Source organism: Mirounga angustirostris, unplaced genomic scaffold, assembly GCF_029215605.1.
Source record: "Mirounga angustirostris isolate CCGP_5_RB_7025 unplaced genomic scaffold, mMirAng1.0.hap1 SCAF_9, whole genome shotgun sequence".
NCBI lineage: Eukaryota > Metazoa > Chordata > Mammalia > Carnivora > Phocidae > Mirounga > Mirounga angustirostris.
Window position 1 is genome coordinate 131,161,392 of NW_026991717.1, and position 24,286 is coordinate 131,185,677.

A 24,286-nucleotide genomic window follows, 5' to 3' on the forward strand; every position below is an offset into this window, starting at 1 on the left:
ACACACAACCCTTTTCTGAGGGGCTGTGCATGCTGGGGAATGGCTGATGAGGGACAAGCCCCTGGTGAGACAGAAAGAGGCGTCCCTGGTTTCTTGGCTGCAGGCCGGAAATATAATTTAGGTCCCGCTAGGCTCTGCTGCAGAGCCAGCCCCACACTGTTTTCTTCCTCTACACGGAATGTTTTCGAATGTTTTCTCCCCATCAGGCGCGATGCTAGGCACGTGTACTTGGCTCAGCTCACATTACCACCGCTTTAGATACAAAGAGACAAGGTTCAGCAAGGCCAGGGATCTTGGCCAAGGTCACAGGGCCAGTGAACATGGAGCTGCAGGCCAGCCCAGGTCTGCCTGCGGCGAAAACCCCCATGCTCCCCACTACACCTTCCTACCCGCTCCCCTGCTCACCGCTGCCTCTGTCGCTTTAAGAGACAAGCCTGGAGCCCCTCGGGCACTAACCCAGTTACATCTGAGCAAGTGCAAATGGGCATCTGCCTGGGTGGGTCTTCCCTTTCATTTCTCCAACCGTGGATCACTGGCTCTGTCGCTCCTCCCCGTGGTTATGACGTGGTTCCTCTCCAGCCTAGCTTTTCTCCAGCTCAGACGGCTGCTTGGGAGCATCCTATATATTCACTCAAGGACTAGGAGGGCTCCTTGCTTCCCTTTGGTGGCCCACAGGCTGCCTGTAATCTTGAGGCTTGGGATGGATGTAGGTGCCAAAGGACTGGGGGTCTTGTTACCCAGAAAGTGGGCCATTGAGAGGTGGAGACCCAGGAGGGCCAGGGCCTTGGCCTTGGCCCAGCAAGACCCAGAGGTCACTGCTCTCAGCATCAATGACCTGCCCCCACCCTGCTGGAGTGGAGACAAGGACCCCAGCCTTCTTGCTGGGAATTTTGTTTAGAAGATGGCAGGCTGCTAAATCTGGCTGTAGCCTATCCTGGGGGCTCCAGCGTATACAGCAGGGGGCAAGTCTACTTACCCCCAAATGCCTGCAGAGAACCAGCCAATGGGCAATCTGACCTATCACACTCCATCCTGGGCAGCTGAGAGTATTCATGTTCTCTAGGGTTCTGGGGTTCTTGTGGGCTTGGAAATTTCCAGCCCATATACCTGGACTTATATTCCTCATGTAGGAACAGGCTACCCTTTCCAGATGACCTTGAAGCTTCCAGAGCAATCTGTTTAGTGGAATTAATTCCTAAAGCTGGAGCTGCTCAGGGAGACATGAGACGCTTGCCAGGGGCTGCCAGCTCAGGCTTGGCAAGGGAGTGAAAAATCAGCCTCTGCCCAGTGCCCCTGCAAGCCAAGAGCGACTCAGAAATCAGTCACATAATGGGATCAAGCAGGACAAGCTCTGGCTGGGCTCTGAGCCATTGCAGGCAGGTTGACCAGAGGTGGGCTGGGACCTGGCTGTCAGGACTGACAGGGCCCCCACCCCACCCCATCCCCTGCCCTCAAACCCCGGTGTGCTGGGAGGGGCCTTCCTTGGCTCTGTTGTGCTCTTTTGCACTAGAACCCTGACACCTTTTCCAATTCTATAGGCCCTGCTTCCTCTCTTCTCCAGCCGTCAAAGCCTAACTCCTGAGGCTGGCATTAACTATTCGCACCACTGGCTGGATCCAACTTTCTCTAGTACAGACCTCTGAAAGCCCATGCATTTCTGCAGGATGCATCCCCCAGGCCCCTTTCACCTCTCCAACGTTAGCCGTTCCTGGTCTGGCCCCTCCTGCTGCAGCTCTAGTCCATCTGCTCAAAGCCCTGTTGATCGCCATTCCCCCAAGAGCCCAGGCCACACTGCTCCCCCCACCCCCAACCTTAGGCAGTACTACCCAGAGGCATGGGTCCTGCTCCCAGCCCTCAGACTGGCAGGAGACAGAGATTTCCAGGACTGACATATTTCATTACCAGAATAACCCACCTTCTCCCCCATATCAAAATCCCAAACCCCGCTGAGTGACTGTCCAGATCCCAGCCATGTGCTGGGGACACAGAGGAGGCCGAGGAGCAAGGCTGCTCTCCAAGCTTGGGGCCCAGTGCAAATCCTAACGAGACCGAGCGATGGCTGCACGCCAGGCGTTGGGCTGTGCCGAAGACCTAAGACACCTGGCTGAGCTGAGACGTGAACTCGCGTGGTTCGTGCCTGCTCCTCACACCAGACCCTCTTTCCTTCTCTGGGAGAGGTTGTGCAAACAGGCTCTCATCCTTCTCAACCCTGCCGTTCCTGAGCCGCTGCAGGTAAGGAGCCAGCGGGGCTGGCCTTCCTGGAAGCAGGGGACCACCCACAGGGATCTCATTTGTCCCCTTCTCTGGACACAAATGAAGACAGCCTCCCAAACTGTGATTATTATAATCAGGTGTTCTGTACAAACAAGATCCTGGTGCTGTACCAAACTGGAAGTAAGGGAGGAAATTAAACCTGTTACTTCAAACGAGACAAAACGGACTTGGCTAATTTGAGGACAATTAGTCTCTTCCTCACTCATGTCTTGAGTGTGTGTGTGTGTGTGTGTGTGTGTGTGTGTGTGTGTGAGCTAACTGATGCTCGAGGACTGAAGACCTTGCCACATGCCGCGGGCAGGCTTCCTGCTCCAGCCCTGGGTCAGGTGACCAGCAGCGAAGGCTGCAGGACCCAAGCCCCTCTAGGAGACCTCAGACATCCCCGCGGTGCTCTGCGCAAGTGCCAAGTCAGCCCTTTGCTGGGCTCAAGGGCACGGCGCGGACCACTGCTTGTCCCTGGAGGCGTACGGGCACAGAGAGATAACGTCCCTGCAAGGCAGCGCCCTTCCCAATGCTGAGCCGCCACCAAAAAGCAGCCGTGCAGCTCAGCTCTAGCTGGGGGTCAGGCAGCAGTCTCCCCGTGCCTATCGCTTCTCCCCAGGCAGGAGGCCCTGGAAATCCCACACTCGGCAGCAGAGTGGGGACCGAGACTGCCTCGCGCTTGCCCTGCCCCCTGTGGGCACGGCTCTCGGCTCCTGGAGCAGAGATCAGCGGCTGCCCTTGCCGTGTCAGAGCCGGCCTGGGCTTTGCAGAGACCTACCAAGGCCAGGGTGGGGGAGGTCGTCTGGTGTGAGGGGCGGCACTGGAGTATTTAAGAGTCTGGGTCAGAGGCTCCACCATCGCATCATTGCAGGGCTCGGGGCCGGAGCTTAGGGCAGCCTTGTCAGGAGGCTCCTCCAAAAATACAGATAAACCCGAGAGGACGAACGCACGGATCCACCAGGCTCGATTCATTTTTAACGTGCAAAGTATTATAACCAGTGCACTGTGTTACCCATCGCAAAATGCCTCCCTAACTGTCCCGTGGTACGAGGTGCCTTATCTCCATCCCGGCTCGCCCACTCGGCCTTGCTCCGAATGCCTGCAGGGCGGGGACTGGGCAGGAGGTGGTCATCTCTGTCCTGTCAGGCCTGGTGCCGAGCAAGCGGGCTACATTCAGTGCAGGATGAATAAATGAGGAGACCCCAAATATCTACGAGGTGAGAATCAGGTGTAAAGCCACTGCTGACCAAGTCCAGGTCTGTCTAGCCCAGGGCCGGCGCCCCTGCCCGCCACAGCATGCCTCGGAGAGGGTGAAGGATTTTGCCAGCACTCATGAGCCAGGGGCCTCAGGGCAAGGGCTATGCCCGGAGGAAGCAGACAGGGGCTCAGGACCAGATCTACAGCCTCTCTGGGGCCGTTCAAGTCAAACCAGCACCTCCAAGGCTTTCGGACAAAGATACATAAGCCTCCCCCTGGTGGGACTTCTGTTGTCAGGGCCCTGGGATTGTGATGGCAGCTAAAGGAAAGCCCATTTCCCCACCCTGTCACCCTCCAGGACAATGACAGGTTGCAGCCTGAGCTGCTGGCCACAGCTGGCTCGTTGGGGGGTTCAGGACCCAGGCGAGGGGTTACAAAGATCTCTGCAGGCTCTGGCAACAGCCAGAGGACCCGCCCAGCGCAGGGGAAAGGACTGGCACTCTCTTAAAAGAGGGCGGAGTGTAGGGTAAGAGTGTGGCCTGAGGCTCCCTGGGACAGGGTGTGAACCAGCTCCACCAGTGACTTGGACGACTTCTGGGTCCCAGATGCTTTGTCTGTATACTGGGGACAAGTACCAACTCACAGGAGAGTCGTGAGGCCCAAATGAGAGCAAGTTCATAAAGCGCTCGGTAAACCTTTGGTGAATGGTCACCACGATCGATATGATTACCACCATTATCGTTACTCTTACCGACCGAGGGGAGGGGAGGCCCTTCCCGATGCCCATGGTTGCAGGACTCTTCACTGCCAACCCTGTGTCCCTCTGGATAGTTCTCTGTAAGAGCAAGGATTGTCTGATTTGTCCTCGCATGTGCAGCCCCCAGGGTGGGACGGGCACAGAGGAGGTTCCTGGTGCGTATTTGGTGAAGGGATGGAAGGATGGACGAGTGGATGGCGTGGGACACTGCGTGATGGTGGGGAGGACAGAGGGGGGCATTACTTCTTGCTCCAAACTCCTGGCCTCAGGTCACCCTGTCCACACTGCCATCAGAGCCCATCCACTCGGAGCCTCCTCTGCCTTCCAGGGAAGGCCAGAGTGGGGCTAGATCCCTGAAGGGGCTGGGAGGAGGGGGCCTGGTGTGGTGCCTGGCACGGGGCATGGGCCCCGAGTCTCCGACCCCAGGCTCTGTGCTCTGACTCGGCCCTCAGCCCCGCCTGCTTGGAGCTGTCCTGCCGGGGGCTAGGTGCGCGGCAGAAGGAGAGCTTCCTGGAAGCCCACGGGGGGGCCCCCCCGCCGCCGCCGAGAGGAACAGGGATCCCCTGTGACCTGCCGCCCCTCCCCAGACATTGTAGATTGGCAGGACTGGAGTCTGCATTAGCTGAAGCTGAAGCATCACCGAGGAAACCAGCACGCTAGCCCCCGATTCTCGTCAGGGATTTGCCTTTTCCTTCCTGAGGATGCAATCCATCAGGCAGGAGCAGGGTGGTGGTGGCTGTGCTCCTAAATCAGAATATAACAGGCTGCCTGCCAGGGCCACCCTGAGAAGGCCAGGCGAGACAAGGGCTCTGTAAAGACTTTCTTGGATCAGCCGTGGGAAGGCAAGGTGAGGGGCTGCCCCCTGTCTCCCTTCCCCGGGAGTGGCCCTTTCTTCCCTGGTGAGGATCAAAGGCACAGACAGTCCCGAGCACCTGCATTTTGTGGGCGCAGCTGAGGGGCCAGCCGGAGCCCCGCCCTGCTTCCCAACAATGCCTCGAAAAGGAGCTGAAAACACACTTGGATGGGGTGGGGGCGGGGCTCAGCTTCTCTACCTGGACTCCAGCGGCTGCGGGTGAGGTCTGGTCTATACCCGGCTCTGTTTTATGTTTCCGTTCTGCGTGTTTTGAGTGCTTAGAAATGCACGCTGCCTTGCCAGGGGCCCGAGTGTGTGTGTCCTGGCCAACTATGCTGGCCTTGGAAGGGCCTCCTAACCAGGCCAGGAGCTCCAAAGGCGCCAGATCCTAGGTATCCTGGCTGATGCCAAGGTCATCACTGCCCTGCAGCCCTTAGACACGTCTGCCCACTGAACCTCCGGAGTCAGGTGGGGTTCACACATTGCAACTCAGCCCCCTTTTGGCTAGGTCAGTCAAGCGTGAGTTGGGGGTGCCCCGGAGAAGGGCCTCCTGGAGGGTCAGATGGTCAGAATTTTGGGGTGAGGACTGGTATGGAGCTGGTCTTTTCGTTTTGGACATTTTACTTCGTTTTGGCCCAGTTTCTGCAAAGGCCAAGGCCAGCCATTCCTGGCAACCTCATGACCGTCCACAGAGAGCAGGCTTGTGTGAGGCGGCCACGGCCACCAGCCAGGTTCTCCAGGTACCGTCCACCCCACCTGGCCTAATGCAGGGACAGAACATTCATGAGACCACTTAACCTTCCAAACAAAGGACCACTGACATCCTGTACCAGGGACTCGGACTGAAGAGCAGGAAGGAAGAGGCTGAGGGACAAAGGGGAGGAGGGAGACATGGGCTGAGCGGCTCCTGGGGAAGGGCTAGTGACTGGACAGGCCACACTGAGAAGGGGCTCCTTGTGACGAGGTGAGCGGAAGCCAGGCCCCCGAGGTAGCTGGCCCTGCTCCATCCATGATTGGGCCAGAGATGGACATTACAGGAAAATGTTCTCGTGTCCGGGGCTGGCCAGGTCCGGGGGAGGGAGGGGCAGGGGTCTGAGCGCTGAACAGACACCCTTGGAGGCTTTCCCTCAGGGTGTGCTGTGAATTGGAGCTGAGTATTCCAGAAGTGGGGAGGCAAAGCCCCCAGCCCCTCCCTTCCCTCCACCCAGGGAACAACCAGACGTGCCTGAGAGGCTGCTGGCATCTTTCACTCAGGACATCTGACGGCTGGGGGGGCTCTGCTCTCATGGGGCCCCTTTTCCAGGTCAAATGTTTTATTTGAAGAAATGTGCCTTCTGGAGACCAGGCCTTTCTAGCATTGAACTCAACTCAGAAGGAAACAAAACTCAATTGTCCCCAAATTGTCTTATTTTTCTAAGCCAGCAGCCAACCATCCATGGAAGCAGAGCTCCTCGGGGTGAGGAGGGGGCTCTGGCCTCTGCTTTATGACGCATGAGCCTCTGCTGCAGTCCCTGACAGGCAGCCTCCCATTGTTGCTTACTCCCTCCAGTGATGGGGAGCTCACCACTACCCCGGGCAGCCCACACCATTAGTGGGCAGTCTGAACTGTCAGTTAAAAATGTGGAGCCCTAATTAGGCTTTTTGTCTAATTCCCACTCTCTGATGTTCGTTGAATCCCCTGGCGTCATGTGGAAAAAGTCCCCTCCCCTTCCCTTTTTACCTGATAGCCCTTCAGGATCTGAAGAAAGCTTCCAGAATCACACGCGCGCACGCGCACACACGCAGTCCAGGGCATTAGAGGAACAGTAAACTCAGGCCTCCCTACTCCCCCCACCTCACCGAATTCTGCCGCTGAGCACAGCCCCCGAAGGAGACCGCACTGTGGGTCCAGAAGGACGAGCCGTTAGGCTCCAAGACGATGTGAGTGTGGCTTTTCCTTTACGTAAAGCATCTGACTGGCAGCATCTTTCAAAGCTTCTTTCCTCCAGAATGGTTTGGAATATTCTGGAGGAGCTGATTCTGCAAATAGCAGCATGACAGGCTGTCAGGCAGGAAACATGCCAGCAGTGAGGATGGGGGCAGTCTGGCCATAAGCCAAAGGGCCTGCCCAGCCTCGCATGGATTTCACGCAGAAATCCCAATTTGGCCCCGAATTTCCTCTGGCCTCGTTTCTTTGAAACTGGGTACTTCAGTGTTGGTGCCAAAATATCCACATGCTGTGGTGGCTTTTAGAGAACAGTTGCTGGATCATGGGGACGTTGAGGGGAGGGACCACAGTCAGCCAGCCGGCCGGCAGCCTCCAAGCACCAAGCAGCCCCAGCCTGCCCCTGCTGTAGACAAATGGCCAGAGCGTGGTCAGGGATGACAGAGAAGAGCACATGAGCATTCCCCAAAGGGCCAGCCTCCTAACTTCCTAAGCAGGAGACAGGGGCCCTGAGTGGGCAAGCACTCCACCCAGATCCCAGCACCCAGGTCCCAGGCTGGGGCTCCGTTCGGTCGACCATAACCACAGGCGCTTCTCGTTCTTTCCTCCCTTCTGAAAACTTCACTGAGCACCTGTGGATGTTCTGGCCCCAATGTGCTGAGGGCTGGGAGCTCAGTTGCATCGACCGTCACTCTGGTCATGCGCCCTGCCCTCTCTGAGCCAGGCAGGGCTGAGTGCCCACGTGGAGGCCCAGCATCTAGAACAGAGAAAGGCCCGCTGGAAGGAGAAGGGAACACATTCCAGAAGACATGACACACCCTTTTCTTAACTAATGAGAAAACTGAAGCTCAGAGTCGGGGTGACCGGCTCATGGCCACAGAGCTACTCCTGCCTCTGAAAGCTTCGTGCGGACAGGCGTGTGGGCAGCCACAGCTGGGAAGGGTCTTACCGATGACAGAGACACAAGAAAAGGGCCTTGGGCAGGCCAGCACCTGGCTCAGTCCCCCAGCCAGATGGAGGCCAAGTTGGGTCTAAGAACCCAGGTTCCAGAGGACCAGCTCAGGGGACCAGGGTCTCTGGAGGGTGTTGGGCATTTAGGGGACCAAGAGACACATTCTAAGAGGACTTCTCAGGGTTATCTGGCTCTGGATGGGGCTGTCCAGGGAGCAGTCCTCTTTGGGGGAGAAGTTCTGGGGACGTGACTTCCCTGTCCAGCTCTGACAGCCTGCCTGGGCTCTGCGGGTCCTTCTCCCATGTGGTGGCTGCCACACTCCAGTGGGGCGAGACTGGGGGCTCTCCAGACCCAGGTGAGCACCAGAGGACCTAGCTCAAGAGGGGCTGATGGGGCTGCTCACAACTGCATGACGGGAACAATGCCCACCCTACCCAGCACGCTGTACTGGCAGCCCGGAGGGTCACCCACCTAGCTGTCCCTCCAAGTCAGGACCCTGCCGTGTGGAGCAGGACAGCCCAGCTCCCTCCCATTCGGCCGGCTCTGCCCATCCTACAACCTCAGCCGGCGGCTGAGATCATTTAGGAAACTGGTCACCCTCCAAATCAGAGATGGGGTACCCTGTGCCCTCAGCAGTCTCCCCTGCCCTAACTAGGACCCAGCTATCTAACACTCTGACTCCCTTTCTTTACCTGCCCTTTGGAATGAATGGTGTGGAGGTTTTGTTAGTCAGGAAAAGAAAACGTCGGAGCCCCTCTCTGACTTCAGCATTGTAAAGGCTAACAAGGCATCTGCTTCCTCCCTGAGAACATCTCAAAGGCAGCCTTTGAGCTGCTCCCTTTGGGTCCCAAGCACAGCCCCCACCCCAGCCCTGGCAGGTGAATCACTTGGATCTGTGTGCTAAGGCCTGGGGGTGAGGCCAGGCCAAGGGCAATGGGGGATCCCCCTATCTGGTGGGGTGAGCTCTCTTCCCCCTCCATTGCACCCCCCGGGGCAAGGCACGCACAGATCCGATGCACACACACACAGAAGCACTGGCATCAACGCCTCTACGGCTTGGCTCGGCTCGGCGCACTGACCTAACTGAAGAAATGTCAGACCAGGCAAGTCCCATGCACTGTCAAAGGACACCAGTGAGAACGTCCGCCTCTGAGCACCTCAGGCTGAGCACCCTAGCGAGGGGTGGAAAGGGGACAGGAGAAGGCCCTGGGGTCCCCAGAAACATACAGGGATGCTGGGCATCCTCCTTACTCTGACGCCTGTGACAGCTCTTGGTAAAATTCCAGATGATTCTCCACCTTCCCCTCCCCTGATTTGCCATTTAAATTGCACACCCCGGCGTTGCAGTGAGTATCAGCTCAGAGGCTCCACATAGACACGAATATTAGCCACCACTTCTTAGGTGAGAGAAAGCCAGAGCTTGGCCCTGGTGATGCGGGACCTGCACATCCCAGGCAGCATTTCCTGTGGGTGCTAACCCGGCTCCCCTTGCTCATCTTTCCCACTGATAATGGGCAAGAGACTGCTGTTGGCTTACTTCTACATCTCCCTGGTTGACTTATTTATTTATTTTTATCTACCTTCCCCAACAACAAGTCAGGCAGGGCGGCCGGGAAGTCAGCGCTTCCCCACGGCCCCATGGCCCGAGTTATCCACGCAGTGGAAAGTTTGGTGCTAATCACTCCCCGGAGGCGGAGGCCCAGGCTTCCACCCTCTGGGGAGGCTGCTGCCGTCCCAGGCGGGTTTGGGAAGATGGCGTTCCACCCCAGGCCTGTGTGGCCCAGCCAGTGAGGTGTGGGCCACGGGGAAGCTCTGAGCCAACTTCAGGCCCAGCCTGCCCCCGGGATCTGGGGACCCTGGCTTCCACAGGTGAGAAGGGTGGCGCAGGCAGACGCTTAGCTTCCCAGGAGGTGACGAAGATGGGTGGGCATGGAGGCAGAGATGTGGCCCAGAGCTCTGGGGGGGGGATGTGTCTGACAGGCCCCAGCTGGAAGTTCTCTAGCCTCTGGAGAATAGTCATACATGACCTCCACAGAGCTGAGCTGAGGGCTTGCTGGGAGCCCCTGGGCCAGAGCGTGGGAGAGTCCTCGAAACCCCTGCCCCATTCCTGAGGTCCAGGGGGAGCATGTCACACCTTTCACTGGAGTGTCGCTGACTTGTTTCTGACCATTTACCACCAAACATGGCAAAAGCTTGTCCCAGTTATTCCCACAGAGAAGTCCTGGCCTTCCCTGGGGCAGGAACACAGGGCTGGTGGGCATCCTGCCAGTCGGTCAGTGGAGGGCACACTGCCCCAGGCCAGCTCTGTGGCCCACACCCAAGCACCCAACTTGGGCAGAAGCTTCTCTCTGCCTCACTTTTCCAGCCTAGAACGCAAAGCAGTGGAGCAGATGCTCAAGATGACAATTGTAGGGTCTGGCAGAATCTTCCACCAACAAGTATTTTTGGGGAATCACCTATTGTACCTCCAGTTTCAGAACTTAAGCGTTAACTAGAGAAACAAGCAAAAAACGTTATAGGGCAGCATCTCTTTCTGCAGTCTGGGGGAGAGACTGCTCACAGCATGCCAGGAAGGGACAGGGCGGGGGCCTTCCTGGAGGAGGAGAGGCGGACCCAGACCAGGCAGCGGCCCTGGAGCCCGGCTTCCCGCGGTGCTATGTTGGCCGGGCTGAGCGCTGAGGGGTCGCTGGGCCGTGCCTTGTGCCTTTCTCTCTGACACTTGAAAGCTAGCCAGTGGCTGGAGACACTTCGGTGTGGACGAGTGTCAGAAGACAGGCTCACTGGCGGTACCGGAAGACAACTGGATTTACAAGAAACCCTGAAAACTCAAGAAACCAACAGTGCACAGGAAAAGGGCTCCCAGTTGCTGGACTGTGTGCGAACTCAGGAACCTGGAGGCAGGGCCTCGGGGACTCATCTCTGTCACCCCAGGGACCCGTGTGGTCCTCGGGACCCAGTGGACACTCATCTCCCGGCCGTGAGCCAGTCACCCCCTCCTGTCCAGGCCTGGGTCCACCAGAAGGGCCTGGAAACTTCATCCGGCCGCCGTGCCAGCTTGCACCTCTGGGCAAGGTGCATCTCTGTCTGGGTGGTGGGGTGACAGGTGTGCTCCTCAGCCAGGCCGGCCAGCAAGGCTTCCAGACCCCAGCCCTGAAGGCCACCTGGGGACACAGGCTCATCCGGGCTCCACCAGCAGCCGCCAGGATGACACAGAGCCAGGGTGCACCCCAGGTCTGAGCATTCAACAGGCCCTGCTGGGGGCCCCCGGCCTGGGGCTCCCCCCACCGCCCCGCCCCAGCAGCACCCCGCCGCCACTGGAGACAAACAGTTCTCTTGACAACGCACTGAGACGCAAACGCTGCTGATTCACTACCTGCCCCGGGGGACGCGGTCCTCTTGGCAAGCGCCTTGCCCATCCCTGCCAGGGTCTGGCACCAGCTCTTCTTTCCACGTTTAAACAGAAACAAACAGAAATGATAAGATACTTCTGATGGAGAGAGGACTGGAATCGATACGCCTTGGAAAAAGTTTTTCCACAAATGACAAGAGAACTTAACGACACGGAACCCAGGCAGGCAGGGCAGGGAGCTCGCTGGACAGTGCTCTGCTCTGCCCTGACTGCCCCTCCCCGCCCTCCAACCCCCACGGCATTCCTGGTGCAGAACAGCCAAGGAAAGCTCCCACCCGGTGAGAGAAGAAAACAGGCGGTTTGCTCAGAAACGGGGAGTTTTACTCCTGGCTTTTTGCCAAGACTTTCTCCCGGGGCCCCCAGACTTGTCCCCAGGCTGCAACAGTGACAGTGGCAGACGGGCCGGGGACTCGCGGAGAGCCACTGCCATCAGGGAACCCCGTGGCTGCTGCGGAAATGGGACAGGGACTCAGCCTGGCACTTTCTTTTCCAACACAATTGAGCTCTTATCACTGGCCACTTTGATATGGAAAAGATCAGCATCAAGATCAGAGTCATTTCCTCAAAAATCCCCCATGAGCTCTAACGGGAAGAGCACAGGGATGTGCCCACCCCCCCCAAACAGAGGCTGGCAGGGCTGAGCTAACAGGCACCAGCCACCTGCTGTGGGGTGGGCCGTGGCTAACAAGGAGCATCGAGCCTCCCCCCAAGCCCGGTGCCCATGCACAAGCCCCGAGACAGACTCGAGAGGGGCTGGAACAACCGTTTGCAGGGAAATGGGAAAGCGGCAATAGCAAGAATGGCTCCCGAGGTTCAGCGCACGGGCCTTGCATGCCGCGTGGATTTAGGAAAGGTAATGCTGAACACTGCTCCCTGGGGTCCACGAAGTGGCTTCTCACAGCCGTGGCTGACCTGCTCGGAGGCTGTGGCTGCCAAGGAGCTGAGGGGATGAGGTCTCAGCCTCCCTGTAACCCACTTGGGCGCCCCCAGCTCTCTGGTTGTGATGCTGAGCTGAGGAGGGAGCCCTTCCCTTATCTCAATGAGGGAGGAAGAGTAGGACCATGGGGATGCCTAATGTCCATCCTCTACGGCCTCTGGGGGACCTCTTCACTTCGCACATGATTCTCACAGCCACACTGGTTTGGGAAAAGGAAGGCCTGGAAGACTAGCAGCTGCTGGGTAGATGTGATGTGCTGGGCAGGTGCTCAGAACCGTGTTCAACCTTTACGACAGCTCTGTTAGGGTGGAATTTTCATTTCTGTATGACAGAATTTCATTTCTAAATAACATGTCCTAGTCATACAGATTGCCAATGAATGAATGGTAGAGCTAGAATTCAAATGTAGGTCTTTTTGCTCCAAACCACACCCCCCCTTCCTGCCACCTGTCCGGGCATTTCCGAGTCTCGTTCTTTCTCCCCTGAGCCTCCGCTGGGCTGTTCTGTCTCTGCCTAGAGTGGCAAGGTGAACTCCACTGTATCTGTGCCATGAGCACTCTCCACCCCGGGAGTCCTGAGTCAGGGACACTGTCTCTCTGCCCATATACCCTCTTGCTCCCCCTTTGCCTCCCTATCCCCCATTAAACCATCTAGATCTGAGTCCAGTGGAGTTCTGATAAACTGGCTCTCTGAAAGAAAAGGCCCTGGCGTGTAGTGCTTGCCAATTTCCATGGTATAAATACTCCACCGTGGCTGGTTTCAAGCTCCCCATGATGTCACTGCTGGGAAAGAGGGGCAGAGCGGGCTCACCACCTGCACCTGCTAATGGGCTGGAGCTCCAGGAGGCCAAGGCACAGCAGCGGAGGACCACGGAAGACGCAAGGGACACTGGTGCCGTACCATCCGCCCATCCTGTCGGCCAAAGCACACTGCTATCTTGATGGCTGGGGCCGGGGTGGGGGTGGGGGTGGGGGGCGGTCAGCCCCAAAACTCTTCAGGGTTAAAGGAGGCAGACAGGGAGAAAAGAGATATGTTTTCTTCTGTGATCGAGCAGCTTGACTGGGGGAAAGCTGAAGGCATCATGGAACCCCCTCAGAACACCTCCAACACCTGGGAAAATGGGGCTGGGGGCTTTGTCTTCTCCCATTTAGTCTCCAAAAAAACATTCAGCAACACAGCGCTTTGAGCCTGCTTTCTCTAAAGCCAATTTTCTTGTCAACTGGGCTGTGTCCCATGTCTTACTTGCTGGTGGGTGTGTGGGCGTCCGCACCGTTGTAGGGGTGGCTGGAGGGCGCTGCTGTCGGCAAGAAGGATGGGACTGTAGCCGGCTTTCTTTAATCATTCCAAAGGCAGAAGCAGATGTGTCACCTCTATAGAAGATGCCAGGCAGCAGGTAAAGAATTTAACAGCTTGTGGGAGTTCTAATTAGATTGCCAATTATAACTCAATTGACCTGCCTGGCTTTGAAAGGCCTGGAAAAATGCATGTTGTCCTTAGGAAGAAGCAGATTCTGCTTCTAGTTTGTTCTGGGAGATCCCTGTGGGGATTGCTTGCTTGCACTTTGGTTCTAGCCCCATGCCTCTGTCTGGACACTCGCTGCCCCTATGCAGAGGATGAGAGGAAATCTGCGGGGACTCGGATCCCTACAGGGGAGGGGCCGTTTTCTGCGCTAGGCATGCTTTGCTCCTTTATTTATGAAAAAAGACTCAGTATCGTGTACCACAGGCTTCCCTGCAGGGGTGGGCCAGCAGTTTCTGCTTCCTTTGGAAGGACATCAGCCAGCACTGCAATTATGGATCTAATCAAGACTGACCTCTTGGGGCGCCTGGGTGGCTCAGTCGGTTAAGGGGCTGCCTTCAGCTCAGGTCATGATCTCAGGGTCCTGGGATCGAGCCCCACATGGGGAGCCTGCTTCTCTCTCTCCTCCCCGCTTGTGATCTCTCTCTCTCTCTCAAGTAAATAAAATCTTAAAAAAAAAAAAAAAGACTGACCCCTTGGCAAGGGCAGATCCCAGGCTCTGTGTGTGTGTGTGTATGTCCAAGATTCCTTGCAGAAAAGGCCACTGTTGTTATCAGCCTAGGTCGCCAACCTTCCCTGGGGGCTCTGGCACCTGGCAGGGGGATCAGGGCCCCAACAGACATGACAGGGGAGGTTCCACGTTCCTCCGAGGAACCAAGGCATGCATTCACTGTCAGACACCATGACAGTCCTCTGGCTCACACAGGGATCACATCTGATTCTCCCATCATCATCCGTCTTCATGGAGGAAGACACTGAGGTCCAGAGGAGCCCAGGGCCCTCAGCTCCTCCATGTGGGAGCTGTGTCTATAATTCAAATCACTCCCGTCTCCCACACTTATCACAGTGATCTTGCTGACCGGGACCCTTCCTCTGCACGGCGGCTTCATGGACATCCCCTAAACCAACGCGGCATGCAGGGCTGGCCACAGCCCTGAGCCGAGAGCAGAGCGGGACTGTGGGAACAGGAGGGCTTGCGAATCTGGCAGGGTCAGGCCCAAATGCCAGCTATGGTTTGGATGAGCCGTGTGGATGGGAAAACTGTAAAAGGCCAGAATGTATATTTCCTCATTAGCCAAATTTCTCTCCTGCTCCTCAAATGTTGGTGCTCCTTGGGTTTCGCCCTTGGCCCTCTTTCTTTCTCCCTCTCTGATTCACAGCCCAGCTGGGAATGGGTCTCACGTCCTCTCATTGCTTCAGCTGTTCCCTCCAGGCCACCATGGCTTCCTAACCATGGCCCCCGCCCTGGAAATGCCTCCAGACCCAGCCAGCCACACGCCAGGCTTGCATTCCTCTTCCCAAAACTGCCCCTCCTCCCGAGTCTCCTTGAGCTGGGGAGGTCTTAGCCATCCAGGGACCTGAACCAGGTGTCTGAGAATCAGACAAGAACCTTCCAATTCCCTCACCAAACCTTACTGAATCTGCCTTCTCAAAATCTCTTATCCTGGACTGTCAAGATGTTACCAGCTGAGTTTAGTCCTCTGTGTCTCAGCTTCTGCCTAACTTAGCCTCCACGGCTTTTAGAATGATCGCTCCAAAATGCAAACCTGACCACGTTACTTTGTTTTAACCTGTCTTAATCCTGAAACATTTCAAGCATGTGGAAAATCAGAAAGGCTAATATAATGAACATCTATATACCTATCTCCTAAATTTAACAACTGTTAACTTTATTCACACTTGCTTTGTCTATTTTGGGGGCAAGAATTGGTTTTTTAATTATAGGCATTGTGATACCTCATCCCTAAATACCAAGTCACCACCTTCCTCGAGCCCCTGGGTTTGAGACTTGGTGAGATTTGTTTTTTTGTCATTGGTACGTTTGTCATTCCTTCCTCCTAAGCAACCCCGCACTCCTCCCCGCTTGGCAACAGGAGGGGTGCCAAAGGCTACCCTGAAAACTTCCCTGTGCCCAAGTGGGCTCATAAATCAGTGCTGATGCTGGTGATCCAGGCAGACGGGGCAAGGGCAGCGGTGAGAAAGGGATGCTACCCAGTAGGGGTCACCTCGAGGCCAGGTTAAGAGGCAAGTGGGGAGACCAAGTCTGGACTCCAGTTGGGAGCAAAAGAGAGAGGATGCGCTTGGGGGATACTGTGTGACCCTCAAGACAGACTGGAGCCCCCCAACCCCCTCCTCCCCCACAGCAACGAATGGAGTTCTGGGCGCTCATCTCTTCTCCACCCCTACCCCAAAGCGAGAAGGCACTTCTCAGACAAAGTGGGCATGAGGCCTTTGGGAGTGACGGCATCAGGATTCCTGGCGGGTCTGCCGCTCACTGCCCTGTGCTCTTGGCAAGTCCCTTCCCCTCTCTGGCCTCAGCTTCCCCATCTGTACAAGGCAGGTGCTTAGACCGGGGAATTTTGTTGGGTGTTCTAAATCCCACAATGCCTTTGCTCTCTGGTGAGTGTCAGGTTCAAAGACTTCCCGGCCACTTTGGGCCCTCATCCCTGACACTGACGAAGAAAAGCTGGAGTACTTGCAAGAAACTTCTAGGGCATCCTCCCCAGGCGTGAGCAGCCAGCCCAGGGGGGCCCGAATGTCACTGCCTCGTGGTGACAGCCACACCCTCCTGTTGACTTCAGGAGCAGGCAGCATAGGGAGGAGGGTGCCGAGGCAGGGCTAACATCCAGGGAGGCCCGAAATAAGGCAGGGGAATTAGGGACGGCTATCTGGGAACACAGAACAACGCAGAGAAGTGAAATCTTGGATCCGATCGCCTGAACCAAGCCAGGGCGCAATAACTGTGGCAAGGCAGGAATGCAATGGAAGTGAAATGTCAAATCATACTGGAATAATGGGGCAGAATTTCTAACAATAAGTGGTTTGGATAGAGTACGTCAGATCTTAAATAATTTTAGGTCATAATTACTAACGAGACACTGGGCTGCACTGCCTGCAATTAGTCATCTAAGACTCCAAAACAGAAAACAGAAATAAACACAGAATTAATTTTTTCCATAAGCTGCGGCAAAGGAAGGCCCAGTGACATGGCTCGTATTCAGAGCCTGCACCGGGCCTCTGTTGTTTCTGGGTCTGTGATTTCAGCCCTCAATGAAAGCACCGGTGGCCCGATGTCCTATCTCCCTGGCCAGCACGGAGAAAATGCTGCAGTGGGTAGGAGGGATCCAAAAACCAAGCGGAAAATGTCTGCAGAGAGTATCTCTGCCCCCGCTAGCGGTGGGAGAGCTTGTGGGAGGGACTGGCCAGAACGAGGGCCATAAGCCACACAGGAGTCACGTGGATGCAGAAGCTCCACGTTGCCAGGGGACACTCCTTTCGCTCCAAGGACGACACACATACCCAACAAAGAGAAAACGCTCTAAGCTAAAAATACGTATTTTCAAAAGAATGTGAGGACACAGCTTGAGTCATAAAAAACAAAAAACAAAAAACAACCTTTCAAGTACCTGGTTCTTCCCCCAAATCATTTCCAATCCCTCCCCCTCCTCCCTACATGGTTCTCGCCCCCTGACCTGGCTCTGCGGGCTCACTGTTATTGCCACCATGGTCGTCCGACCCCAAACGGGTGCAGGCATGGTGCTAACCCAGTTAGAGCAACATACCCCCCCCCCCCCCCCCGAGGAGCTCACCCTCAAAGCTGGACGTGAAAGCAAGGGACGTGTCTTGGTGCTGTGGAAACAAGAGAAGCTACTTGAATCTGGGTTTGGGGGTACAAGCAGAGACTCCCTCAGCCTGGGACCAAGATCAGAAGGCACGCCCTGAACAAGATACCAGGCTCACAGTCTACAGAGGGAACCACATAAGAAGGGCTAAGGATGTGTCCTGGGTCACCATCAAGGGACAAGGGAGTGTCCTCGGGAAGAGGTGACCAGGGGGCGGCTTGCCAGAAACGCCACAATAAGAGAATTCATCTGAACAGAGGGAGTGGGGTTTGGGCATCTGTTTTTCTCAAATAAAAAATGGTATTTAATGATATTTGTATGGCACACTGGGGCGAGAGGACCAGGTTGCTCTAGGCCAAGGGTGACAAGCTCCCCACTCTCCTTGGCACTCCCAAGGGCAGAGGCTGTCCCCTTCTTGGCTCATCTGGAACCATGGGACATTGCTGGGGACCTCTGGCCTAAAGGGAAAGTGAGAGTTGGAGAGTCCAGGGTCCAGGAAGGGGCTGTCTGTGTTGGAGGCAGGGCTACGGCCTGGATCTGCACAGCCCCAATCCCTCAGCACCTGCTATGTCTCACCCTGTCTGCCTCAGTGTCCCAGGCTGTGTGGGGATGGCCATTTCAGCCTCCCTGGCATCTGTCTCTGGGAACCTGGCATCTGGCTTAGAGGGTGAGCTTCTCTGGCGACGAGGAGGGGTGGGAGAGCAGGGGGTCTGTCCAGGAAAGGTACCATTCTTTATAAATTACCATTTCAGTTCCTAGTCTGAAACTAGGTCTCTCATGGGCATGGTTATCGTGGGTCAGCTTCTCAGAGGGGGATCCTCTCCGACTGAGCTGAGAGAGACAGAGAGCAGACTGCCAGGGAACACACATGGGCCCGGGAAGACCACTGTGGACTCCAGCACGGCTGCCTACACACTGTTTCATGGCAGTTTCTGGTCTAAGGACAGTGACCCCCACAATCCCCAGATGGGGTACAGGGGCCAGCAAAGAAGAATGTGCTTGGGAGCAACAGGACGGAGCATCTGAACTTGAGTGGGGTGGCCACTGCTCCCACCCAGGGCCCCAGGGCTGCCCCCCATTCAGCCGCTGGAGCAGGTGCTGCAGGTCAGCCTGGGGACCCAGATGTGCCAGGCACATCTGACAGGAGCCCCACCTTCCAGCGCATTGCATCCCTTTTGAGATTTGGCCTGTAATACACTCAGATCCCGCTGCACTGGAAGGTTCCATTAATTAGCTGACTTGGTCTCCATGGCCTTGGCCTCATGTGAAATCATGCGCTGCAGCCTCCAGTCCCCCCTCAGTGTCATTTCCTATACTCATGGTGGGAAGGGAGTGTGCCAAGGCCAAGCCAACAAACACCCAGAGGCCTCTGCACAAACAAAGTTAACCTATTTAAAAATAGCATGTTCCAATGATATTTGCTCACAATCTATTCAAGGGAAAGCACCCAGTGCTTTGAGGTGCCTCGTTTTTTTTTTTTTTTTTTTTTAAAGATTTTATTTATTTATTCATGAGAGAGAGAGAGAGAGGCAGAGGCAGAGGGAGAAGCAGGCTCCCCGCGGAACAGGGAGCCCGATGTGGGGCTCGATCCCAGGACCCTGGGATCATGACCTAAGCTGAAGGCAGACGCTTAACCGACTGAGCCACCCAGGGTCCCTTAGGGGCCGCATCTGTAAAAGGGGAATAATGACATCTGTCAAGGTCAACTTGACTCTTGAACTTGTTGTTCTCCCTCTCTCCCTGCCCCACCTCATCTACCCGCCACGCCTGGTCTAGACCGGCCACTGTGCCACCTCAGGCATGGAGCCTCCCCCAAGGAGCAGACGGATCCATGAGAAAGGAACTCTACGTTTGTTGCTGAAGCACCTCTTGAGGTACTTCAAGGGAGGGAAGTCAAGGGGCTGAGAGCCCCTTGGCAGGGGTGGGTGGGTAGGGGTCAAGAAAGGCTTCTCAGAGGTGTGACACTTGAGCTGGGCTCCATGGCAGGCTCTGCTGCCCAGGCCAGTCTACGGAGCCTGCCCAGCTCCTCCGTCCAGGTCCAGGGCCTGCTCCACTGCCCCCCACCCCCGGCCCCAGCCCAGGGCTGGGCCCAGCTGCCGGCAGCCCTGGTCTGGCCCCCTGAGCCCAGCCAGAGATGCTTCCCGTCTCTGCCTGACAAGTCACATCCCCCTTCCTATTCCTTTCAACTCTAATAAGCTGGGCTACAGGCTCCAGAGAAACAAAGTAATACTTAAAGGCAAAAGCACATGGTTTTGGCCAACCACGTGCCATGATACATTCTTATTTCGGCTCCTCCAGCTGCTGAAATTTGGTTCAGAAGGAAAGCCATGCCCGTGGGAGGATCTTTTGGAAAGGAGATGCCCCCTCTCACTGTCAAGTAGATTCAGAGAGGCTTCTACCATAGGTGTGACCCAAATTATAGAGAATGATAGTAATGTTCACAGCTAGTGTTTACAGAGTGCTTTGCAGCCTGTATTAACTCATTTTTAAAAAATTTTATTTATTTATTTGAGAGGGAGCGCACAGAGGAAGGGGGGGAAGCAGACTCTCCGATGAGCAGGGAGCCCGACTCGGGACCCTGAGATCATGACCTGAGCCGAAGGCAGATGCTTCACCGACTGGGCCACCCAGGCGCCCCTGTATTAACTCATTTAACCACCCAGTAACACCATGGGGGGCACTGTGGTTCTCCCTGCTTAACGGCTGATGGAATGGAAGGCTGACGGAATGGAAGTAGGGACAGATTAAGGAACTTCCCTCAGGCTGTACTGTTCATACGTGACAAAGCTGGGATTTGAACCCAAGCCCAGGCTGGTTCCAGCGCCAGGCTTGTAACCCCTGTGCTGAGCTATCACTCAAGCTGTAGACGCTTCAGTGATTCCACAAATGTCCAATCTTAGTATCACCCAGCCCAGCCGTGGTTCTGCTCCTAACTTGCAATGTAGACTGCGACGGGTCACCGAGAGCAGGTTCTCCAGTGGTGAAAAAGAAATTGTCCACCTTAGCGCCTACTGTGAGAACAAACACAACTGGCAGATGGAAGTTTTACATTTCTTTGTAGAGTTTATATTCATGCCAAATATTAATAGTTCTCTAAAGGGCGTTGAGCTACTAAGGGGCTCAAATGTAGTGTGCACCATTATAAGAAGGGAGAGAAAGTAGAATAAGGAACAGAGTCCTAATCGCCCAACAGAATGCACTACTTTTTCTTTTGCACTGTTAGTTTGAATCCCAGTTATAACGAGTAAAGATATTAGAGAAATTAAGTCTTGTACACTTAAGGGTTCTATCAACCAGAACATGATGTGTAGGGAAGGGAAGACATCTAAACATTTCATTAAGTCTTTCTTCAATGGAAAAAAAATTCTTCTTAATTTTAAAAGCATTTTTTTTAAACCCAGGAAGTAAGTAAAATGCAATTCATAGATAAAAGAGCCTTCTCACTTGGCCATGGCAAGGTTTCGTTCCTGCCAATCATTCTAAGTGGAGGAAGAAAATGGATACTTCAGATGAAATGGATCCATTTCCAAAGATCAGCATTTGAAAGGGGCAGGGTGTCTTGATTCTGTTTCATCCACTTCATTGTCTTACCCAGAGTGACAGAAGGGATCAAGGGCCGCTCTTCAAGACGGGGTTTGTTAGGAGAAAACTGGAGCCATGCCCATGTGAAACCCTGCCCGGTGTGTCTGAGCCCTGGGCTGCCCTCAACCCCAGCGCCCCCTGGCCAGACCGATGGATGGATCAGACAGATACACAGACACAGGCTGCCCACCTCTAGGGTAACACTGCAAGTTCATCACCGTCATGCTGCATCTCTCTTCCAACAGAGGCACACATCCGAAAACACGCTTCCAAGTAGTAAAATGCGAGACACAAACAAGGTCCCCCCAAAGCTCATGAAACAGACGGACACTTGAAAAGACGCGAGGGAGAACAACGCCCAGGTTCCATCACTTTGCAGTGCAAGCTGCCGGCGGCAAGCCAGAGCTCCCCTCTTTCCCTGGATTCAGACCCTCCCTGCCACCCAGCCAGCTCGTCATGCATCCTGGGAGGAAGTCTTTTCCCACAGTCAGCAAGCCCGAAGACAGTTTAAAGGGAGCTCGGACGCCCGGCCCCGCTCTGAACCTCCGAAGAGCCTTCCTCCTGATCAGTGTCGTTAGCCAGACTCGTTGTGACGAATACTTCTGGGTCAAACCTTAGAGCTGGTAGAACAACTTAAACGTAGTAACAGTCCACAAGACACGTCCCACCGCACGGCCCACTGGCTGTCCTCCTTCCAAACCCGCCATCCGCTTGACATGCTTCTGCCACTTCTTCATCAAATGCACTTTTCCAACAGCTCCGCCATCCTGCCAGTCTTGCCCACTAATGTACACCCTGGAACAGAAGTCCAACGCCACTTCTAACGGCTTTCATGTCACTCCAGACTTCTGGAGTTTTGGACAACGTAAGACCGTGGAGAAAACCCTCAAAGACAGCCTGTGTATGAGACCACCTGAAGCCATCGTGACTGACCTTCGGGGGGCTTTTCATGTCTTAACGATCCTTCCACAGAAGACAGGCCTCAGCCCCACTCCTTGGGTGGACTGCCGGGCCTACCCCATCGCCCCCAACCGCTTCTCTTCTCAGCCATCTTCCCGTTTCTTTGGGGAGCCCCACCAATGGTCTCTCACCACGACTTCGGCCGAGGGGGTGCAATTTCCCGCCTTCCCCAGCCTTCTGGTTACCCTCCTCTGAATGACTGCTGACTTCTGTCCCTTTCTAGGCCTTGTCTTGGGAACGTCAACATTCAAGAGGCTGGCCCCTTAGTGCTTTTAGCCTATATTTTCTCCTCTCTGAGCAACAGCTCTGGAATATCAGTGCCTCTGTCGTACCAGACTTGCTCTAGGGGGAGGCTGGCCCCTCAGGGTGACACACCAGCTCTCCTCCTGCCCCCTGTGGGGGCAGGGTGGGCTCTGGCTCACCCCTGCCCTCCCCTGCTCCCCCTGGGCCCAGTCCCTTTCCAGCTCACAGCCCTCTTCAGCGCTCTGCCCCTTCTCTCTGGGAAGCCCTGGGCGGCCCCCACCACTTGCCTCTGTGCCACACCTTTTCTCACCCTGTCACATGGTCTGGAGGAAGGCCTGAGTTTCCCTGCTAATATGGTCTAGGATAAATTTATTTCTCCCTCTTCGCTTTATCAGCGCCTCTTAGACCGCCTTCTTGGCTCCCTGCCACACTCGTTCCTCTCCTGAAAGTTCTCCCTTTCTCACCCTCCAATCTCGCATGTTGCCCCCGAGAGCCCAGGATGACATTATCAGATGTTAAGCAGATGTCCCTGTTTGCAAAGCCTGTCCCTATCCTCCTGGTAATTCTGTCCTTGGCTGCCCTGAGTCTCTGTGCCTGTCCCTGGCCTGGGCAGCACTGCCTAAGGAGGCCGTTCCTCTGCCCCCCAGGCCAAAGGCAGCCCCGTTTTCCTCCTCTCCCCTTATTCCAGATCACAGGACGCTCTGGGTTTCATTAATTCATGTGGGGTACTGGGAATGAAATATGGCAGGCAAATGCATGTAAATGTATGCGCTTATGCAAAAATGATATGAAAATATGCCTTTAGATTCTCTGGAAGAAGTCTGATCACTCTCCGAATTCCTCCCCTTGTCAACAACATTACTTCGTAATTCCTTATCCCTTCAGCTCACTGGTCCTTTAATGTCTGCCCACACTCAGCTCTCTGCCTCCCTTGTCTGGTGCTAACTCATTATTAATATTAAACACATTATTTCTGCTCTCCCTTCTTTTTATATGTGAATTTAAACACACAGATGAAGGCTAAAACTATTAGAAAAGTGTTCATTTTCACTGGGGTGTAATTTACATTTCTTTTGTCAAGTCTGACCTTCTATTAACCTTAATGAATACCAACTCCTCCAGGTCATTATCACTTTTTTAGCGATATGAATGTGTTTGCATTTCTGCTTAAGTGGTACCTCTCCTCCAAGCTGGGTCGGGCGATCTGGCTCACGCTGTCACTAACAACCCCTAGAAGTCAACAAGTCATTGTTCTTCACGGAATAAGCCGAGCTCCTGACCATATTCAGGTCTCTGCCATTGCCATTTGCTACCTGGGTTCCACCTACTGTGGACATGGCTTCCTTCCTCCAAAACAGCTCCCTCCCACTGTCCCTCCACCTCCCCACTTTCCTCCCTGAGCAGTACGGCTGGTGTGGATACACTTTCCGTTGTCTGGTTTTTTCTACGACCCATAGTCCGCCTGCAATGGGTTCCTTCCCCGGAAACCCCCTTGGTTGGTTTTCTGGAAGTCTCCATTGCTCATGTTCTTCAAACTCCTTCTAACTTGGATCTTCTGAGCCTTGCCCTGGCCTGGCCAAGCCCCTCGCTTGCACCCTCCTCACCCGGAGGGCTGGGCGGCTGTCACGGCTCTCAGCCGTTTCCACCACCCCACCACAGAAGTCTTGAGCCCCTGGCTCTTCCCTGGGCCTTGGTGGTAAAAGGCTTCTGATCTCTCTGCTGACCCCTGTCCCTCAACCTAGGGGCCTGCGAACCAGTCTGGTTTCCGTGAGGGCAGAGGCAGGACCTTTTGTGCCTTGATAAGAGATTTCAGTTCTGTGCTTTAATTTGTGTCTGGCCCTAATATTATCCCCATTCATACATCTGAGGACGCTGAGGCACCAAGAGGGTGACTTGCCTGGGGTCCCAAAGCCAGTAAGTGACAGAGCTGGGATTCAAATCTCACACCTTTTCTGGCCTGGAGCCTCATCCTTAGCTTCTAGAGTGTATTGCAAAGGCCACCTTCTTCCCTTTGTAGGCCCCATGCCATAGACACACAGCTTTCCTGCACAGCCTGGGGATGGAGGCAGGAAAGA

General features: G+C 55.3%; 1 protein-coding gene across 10 annotated transcripts in view; it reads right to left on the minus strand.

Annotated features, from left to right (window-relative positions):
* Positions 1 to 24,286, minus strand: part of TTC7B (tetratricopeptide repeat domain 7B) — a 251,052-nt gene that overhangs the window by 3,870 nt on the left and 222,896 nt on the right. The window contains exon 22 of one of the 10 annotated variants that reach the window (XM_064571480.1): positions 21,777 to 21,803. The exons of the other annotated variants lie outside the window; for them this stretch is intronic. Within the exon in view, the coding sequence (XP_064427550.1) occupies positions 21,792 to 21,803 (12 nt within the window). The 3' untranslated portion in view covers positions 21,777 to 21,791. Of the gene's footprint in view, positions 1 to 21,776; positions 21,804 to 24,286 lie in introns of those variants that run through there. 10 annotated transcript variants of the gene reach the window in all.